Source organism: Helianthus annuus, chromosome 12 (genome assembly GCF_002127325.2).
Source record: "Helianthus annuus cultivar XRQ/B chromosome 12, HanXRQr2.0-SUNRISE, whole genome shotgun sequence".
NCBI lineage: Eukaryota > Viridiplantae > Streptophyta > Magnoliopsida > Asterales > Asteraceae > Helianthus > Helianthus annuus.
Window position 1 is genome coordinate 96,929,653 of NC_035444.2, and position 6,749 is coordinate 96,936,401.

At 36.7% G+C, this 6,749-nt stretch overlaps 1 protein-coding gene across 3 annotated transcripts; it reads left to right on the top strand.

Moving 5' to 3' along the window:
- The first annotated feature begins 3,576 nt into the window (after nucleotides 1-3,576).
- LOC110893263 (laccase-17-like) lies at nucleotides 3,577-5,779 on the top strand. 3 transcript variants are annotated; one of them, XM_035980694.1, is made up of 6 exons: nucleotides 3,577-3,691; nucleotides 3,773-3,924; nucleotides 4,005-4,249; nucleotides 4,323-4,491; nucleotides 4,568-5,418; nucleotides 5,498-5,779. In XM_035980694.1, exons 2-4 carry the CDS (start codon nucleotides 3,788-3,790, stop codon nucleotides 4,445-4,447), a joined length of 507 nt encoding a protein of 168 aa, XP_035836587.1. In that variant the 5' UTR covers nucleotides 3,577-3,691; nucleotides 3,773-3,787; the 3' UTR covers nucleotides 4,448-4,491; nucleotides 4,568-5,418; nucleotides 5,498-5,779. The 3 variants fall into 3 exon arrangements, with proteins under 3 accessions (XP_035836587.1, XP_035836588.1, XP_035836586.1); XM_035980695.1 differs by having other exon boundaries at nucleotides 4,323-4,452; XM_035980693.1 differs by having other exon boundaries at nucleotides 4,323-5,418.
- The last annotated feature ends 970 nt before the right edge of the window (nucleotides 5,780-6,749 follow it).

The following is a 6,749-nucleotide window of genomic DNA, read 5'->3' on the forward strand; positions in this document are numbered from 1 at the left end:
TTTATAATACTCGGTTCCGGGTTTTTTTTCGAGTCCGGGTCCGGGTTCGCGTTTTTTGTGCACTACTAAGTAACACCGCCCTAAAAATCCATCTGCAACTTCTATCCACAGCCCATGTACAGATTTTGTCCATAAAGCCCATAAGCAGCCCAACAGTAGCTCCTGGCCCATCTACAGGCTTAAGCCCAGCCAGCAACACCTCCATTTGATGAGCCAGATACCTCATTTATATCAAATAAAATATTAATGACATTTAAGACAATACTAAAGATATTTAAATTGCAGTATAAAAGTATCATTTTTAACATCCCCCCTCAGTTTTAATATCAAAGAGATTAATTAAAATCTAAACACTTACACATGTTCGAATGATCTTTAGGTAAAACACCCTTTGTGCACGCACGTGCCAACAGAAAACATGAATTTGCACACTGATAACCATTTGGCTGCAAACTCTTAATATCCAAACATCTTTGGCAATCGAAATACTTTTGCGAAGAAGCCAAGAGTTTCCCAATACCCAGAAAAGAAAACACGATCCAATCTTGCATTGCTTGACCAAATAACTTTCAGCAAAGCTTCAAAAACTGGAAGTGACACATATATGGGGGAGCCGTGTATGCAAGAGGAGGCTCAATACTTCAGTAGTCGTCTTGACTAAACTAGTAAACCAGAAAGACCTTCAATCTCAGATGCAAAGATTACGGCTGAACCCCAGACCAATCAGCAACAAGGTACTTAAAATGTTAGGATTTCAATAACACTTTGAAGAAACACTAGATAAATGGTCGGAACCGAGATATCTAGGGGGTTTGAATCCGCATAAAAGGTTGGTTTCCACTCGATCGATTCAGGTCTAACAAACCTTCTTCTCCGGTAATTCTGCAAAAAAGAACACCGTTAGCCTCGCCAAAGGGAGAAAAGGGTTCTCTCCTTGACCGGACTCCGGTGTGAGAATAAGTATTGGTAATGAAGAAGAAGATGTATTTGAGAAGTGTGTGTAACTTGTATTCATACCTGATTTTTCTCTTATTTATAGCCGGGAGTCGTTCAAAGGCGGGAAAACCCGTTAGCGAAAAGAAGACGGAAGATGCTAACCCCGTAAGCGGTTATGTTTCCTTCCGTTAATGTTCCTTGATCCGATGTGATAGCACACGGATCGTGGTTTAGATCAAGGGCTAGGGATTGGCCACGTGTAAAGTGACTAAGTGGAGATTATTCTTTTCTTACATGCATTCGTTGTGAATTTAGGGACGACTGATATAGTGACACGTGTCCAGACGGTTGTAACCGTCCTAGTGGTGCACGATTGTATTATTTCTAGAAGACTACTGCTGTAATCTGGTGTGACACCTTACCGTGTGGAAACAGGTGAATAAATCCCCAGTCTGGGCAAATAATATCCAAGTCTGGATATTAAGCGGAGTATCTAACTCCGGATTCTTGTCCTTTGCCTTGTGTAGGGAAGGCGCAAGGTTTAATGGTTCCCTTTGGGCGCAAGTGTTGTCGTAGGCCTTTTAAGCCTTTCTTCGTAGGACCAGTGCGCGGCCGCGCAAGGTCAGAAGGGCTATTTGACCAAGTTGTGGTATGGTCCCAAGTACTTGTCATAAGGTTTTTGGGACCTTACCCCTTCACACTTAAATGACAACCACTCTTGAATCAGCGGAAGACATTAAAATCTATAAACAGTTAATCCATCATAGCACTTTATCACTTGAAGTTTGACTTTAAAGTAAAATCATATAAGAACTCCATAACCTGAAACATGAGAAGCATGCCAATGCAAACAAATATATAACCATATTCCAATTTCCAAGAAAATATGGAGTACTTCTCCAACTGTGAACACTAGATGTATTGAAAAATGAGTTAAAATATTTCAAAAAACATGTTTTGAGTCTGATTTTTTTCCTGGCCAACAATAAAAGATTTAGAGTAGTTTTTTTTTTTTTTTTTTTGAATCAAATCTGTTTTTTTTTTCAAACACTTGCATTTAAAAAACAGAAGCAATACTTTGTATCAACAGAAAACTAATAGTAATTTGCCTTCTTTTTAATAGTCGATTTTAATTCATAACCAATAAATGAGCTGTCAACAAAAACCATATAAGAAATTTCTACCCAAGAAAACAAACAAAATTAGAAACCTTACTGTGAGAAAAAATGAATCCCTCGATTCAACAACCACATGAGAAAATATATCATAAAACCAAACAGCCACCGGACTATAAAACCTCATAACATCTTCTGAAAACTTTGAATCACATGATTCAATAAAGATATTGGAAAACAATTACACAATATATTCTAACTAACAAAGAAACATATGACTGTATTACAATTATGAGATTAAAAAAAGATAAAGTTTGATACAGTTCGACACTACGATTAGATTGGATTAATACAAGAATCTAATGACAGCTCTAAGCCAGTGCAATAACAGAACAAGTCCGTATAAAATCAGATTAACAGCACAAAGAACTGTTAGAAACCAACACTACGATCTAACAAGACTAGACTCAACAACATGAAGAATCTACAAACGACCCTAGACCAGTGTGGAAGAAAAACAAGCATCACCTAGATCAATGAACTAACAACACTACGATCAGCGATGAAGTCTCAAAGAGACAAATAAGATCACCAAATTTTAAATTTCTTTAATGTTTGATATGATCCCTTCTCATAACATGCTTATTTAATTTTTTTAACAACAAACTAACTTTGAACATCACATCATGGGAACTAGCAACTTGTTTATTATTAGACAAATTGGATTTTAGTAATCCAAATTTTACCTAATGGCCGAGATTAATCCTAACTAACTTTGAACATATTTTCTTTTAGCAATACCATACTAACTAAGTTAACCCAATTAGTTTTTGCCGACGTTGCCTATATTTATCTCTATGGTGTGCTAATGAGCTTAGATGCTTATGATGTGAAAGGAATAATACGATTAGATTTCATTTTTTTTGCCTAGCTTATCTATACCGAGAGAAACTAGCTAGTTGATTTCTAAATCCTCTCAATTATGACATGCTCAACTTGGCTGGGGTGTATACTTGTTTGAGTCACCTATATGTTTGTTATTATGGTATAAATATAATAATTAGACCAGGTGATATTAAAGATTGAAAACCTAAAGTTCATGTACACAACATTAGGCAGGATTTCATCTTTCATGATTAATACATATTCACCAAGTACAAATATAAATATGTAACATTAATTCGTAGTAATGGATGGAAGTGACAACTGGAATATAGTATCCAGTAAGCATTCACAGGTTTTCTTATATATTAGCTTGGTTTGTAAGTGAGACATTAAAAAATAAGAAAAAAATAAAATTGATATAATAAAAAATTTGGTGGTATTACATAAAAGGAACAAGTCCTTACGACAAAGGAAAGGTTTTGAATAATAGATGAAAATTATCTCTTTGTTGGCACTCTAAAGTTGCACACCAACAACAGTAGCTAGGTGGTCAACTTTAAAATATCTTTTATCATCCTTTGACTCAACCTGGCCAGCCTATATATATCTATCCAAGTTCATGCAGTAACAAAAGCATTCAGCTTCTTGCAAGTGAGATCGAGATGGGTGGTTTTCTGAGAATACTAGTTGCGACAACTTTACTTCTTCTTTCGGTGTATTCTGTTGCTGGCACCACCAGGAGCTAGGAGTTTAATGTATGTTGCATGCCATATCTAAAATGTTAGCTCTTTTAATTTTCTTTAACATCTGGATATAAAATACGTACACTTGTGCAGATCCAGCTGCAAAATATGACAAGACTTTGCCACACGAGGAGCATGGTGACAGTGAACGAGAAATTTCCAGGTCCACGTATTGTAGCTAGGGAGGGTGACCGCTTGCTTATCAAAGTTAACAACCAGGTCTCCAATAATATTACAATCCATTGGTACAAGAGCTGCATGTTTCATTATATATATTTTGTATTTCTATTAGATGCATGTGACAAAATATTAATGTCCCATGCAGGCATGGTATTCGTCAGCTACGGAGTGGATGGGCAGACGGGCCCGCTTACATAACACAATGCCCCATTCAAACGGGACAGAGTTATGTGTACAACTATACGGTGGTTGGACAAAGAGGAACTTTGTTTTGGCATGCACATATATCATGGCTACGAGCGAGTCTCTATGGCCCTCTTGTCATTCTCCCAAAGCTTAATGTCCCATACCCTTTTTCAAAGCCCTATAAAGAAGTTCCCATCATCTTTGGTAAAATTACTTCTCTGTGATTGATATCTCATGTTTGTAAAGTTGCATAGGCTGAGAACCTTTATGTCTGCAGGGGAGTGGTTTAATACTGATCCAGAAGCCATAATTGCCCAAGCAACACAAACTGGTGGAGGTCCAAATGTGTCTAATGCCTATACCTTTAAACGGACATTTGCTGGTCTTCAAGAGATGCTCTGATATAGGTGTTCAAGATTCACTATCTTTGGGACGAATTGAATCTGGTTCAAACTTCTATTTATTTCTTGATCACTTGATCATGTTTTGGCTTTTGAATATCATTTATTTGTTCTATTGTAGGTCCAACAAGATGTTATCCAAGACAGATCAAGACTTAAAATCCCAGATTTCGCTATATCCAACAGGAGACTGTTAGTGTACTTTTGTATGTCCATAGTTATAAATCTAAATGTACATAACGTGTAACAGACTTAAGTAAGTAAGTGTTCCAGACAGAGTTTTCACTAGGGTTTGGCCCAGAGGTTTCGGTAGGTTTCGTGAAGTTGAAGTTGTAGATGTATCACACATCATTATGATTGATGTATGATATGATGATTTCTTGAAGCTTTTCAAAACCTACAGAGGGCATGGCAATGATGACATTATATAGATGGACGCATGTATGGAGTAATGCGCATGGAAGTGGAAACGTAGGAGTCCTACGTAAGAGTAAAAAGCACAGAACTCATGCACATCAGACACTCCTACGTGGATTCTTAAACTCTATATATATGGTCATACGCTAAGAACTTCTTATAATTTCCGAAACCGATATATATGGTCATACGCTAAGAACTTCTTATAATCAAATGGTGTTTATAGTCCTTATTTCCCGATCAGCCCCTTACATTGGTTTAACTATACTGGGACTCCTCCAAATAATACCTTTGTGAGCAATGGCACAAAACTTATGGTTCTTCCATTTAATACTAGTGTTGAGTTAGTGTTGCAAGATACCAGCATTCTTGGCGTTGAAAGCCACCCTCTTCATCTCCATGGCTTCAACTTCTTTGTTGTTGGTCAAGGGTTTGGAAACTATGACCCTAACAAGGACCCAAAGAACTTCAACCTTGTGGACCCTATTGAAAGAAACACGGTTGGGGTCCCTACCGGCGGGTGGGTTGCTTTATGATTTCTTGCTGATAACCCAGGTTTGTTAATTAATGCACGCCTGGTTCTTACACAAGATATATTATGAGTTTTCATTGATATCTTTTACGTGTTGAGCAGGGGTATGGTTCATGCATTGCCATTTAGAAGTTCATACAAGTTGGGGTTTGAAGATGGCTTGGCTAGTCTTGGATGGAAAACTTCCAAACCAAAAGCTTTTACCTCCACCGGCTGATCTTCCAAAGTGCTAAACTTTCTTTTCGGCGGCTTCACTTCAATTCTTTTTTTATTTTTTTTATTTTAGCATTCAATTTTATCGGATACGTATTGACTAGCAACGAGAAGAAGGCTTTTGCTGTTGTTAAATTGTTATAAATATATCATGAAACATCCTTAATAAAATTTGACTCTTCCTTGTCTTAATCCGTAGAACGCAACTAGCATTTAAGGTTGGGGTTCGGCTACAAAGTCCACTTTTCCTTACAAAGTATACAAAGTCATAAAACACCACAATTTTAGCCATAAAACACACTTAAAACCTATAAATAACAGAGTGAAAATTACTAAAACACAATATCCAAACATAACAGTCCATAAAAAATCAAACACACCATCGTAGAACTATGAATATAAAACACAACATGATAATCAACATAAAACACACTAGTGTTAGTCATTCAATAATCAAAGCCTTATCATCCAAAACACGACACAAAACCCACATATATGATGTTTTATTAATCTTCACTTTGTTATTTGTAGGTTTTGAGTGTGTTTTATGTTGACTTTATGGTGTTTTATCACTTTTTACACGTTGTAGGAAAAATGGACTTTGTAGCTAACTCTCACCCAACATTTAAAAGGCACACTCTAATAAATATTTTTTCTTATTCATTATGTTATTACACCAAAACCCACTAACAACAAATTATACTGTATCTAACATTGTTTGATGATACCAATGTTGCAGAAATCGGCCTAGGCGACCGATTAATCGGCGCCTAGGCGCTAATCGGTGACTTATCGCCTAAATTTATCCAAGTTGGTCAAAAAATCGGTCAAAGTCGGTAAAAGTCGGACAAAATCGGTAAAAGTCGGTCAAAATCGGACTAATCGGGCCCATGTTTTTGACCCAATAAACCAAATTTTTGAAACCTGGCCCCAAGTTTAGACTTTCAAACAGTTGAGGGTATTTGACTTTCATTTCTTCTTCTACCTCCCAAGTTTTCTCGGGTCCTTTCTGACATTCCCACTGGACCAACATTTGGGGAATTATCTTCTTTCTTAGTTTTCTTTCTTGAAAGTCAAGAATCTTTATTGGTGTTTTCCGTGAAGTTCAGTTTGTTATCTACGTCTTCTAATGGCCTTGATT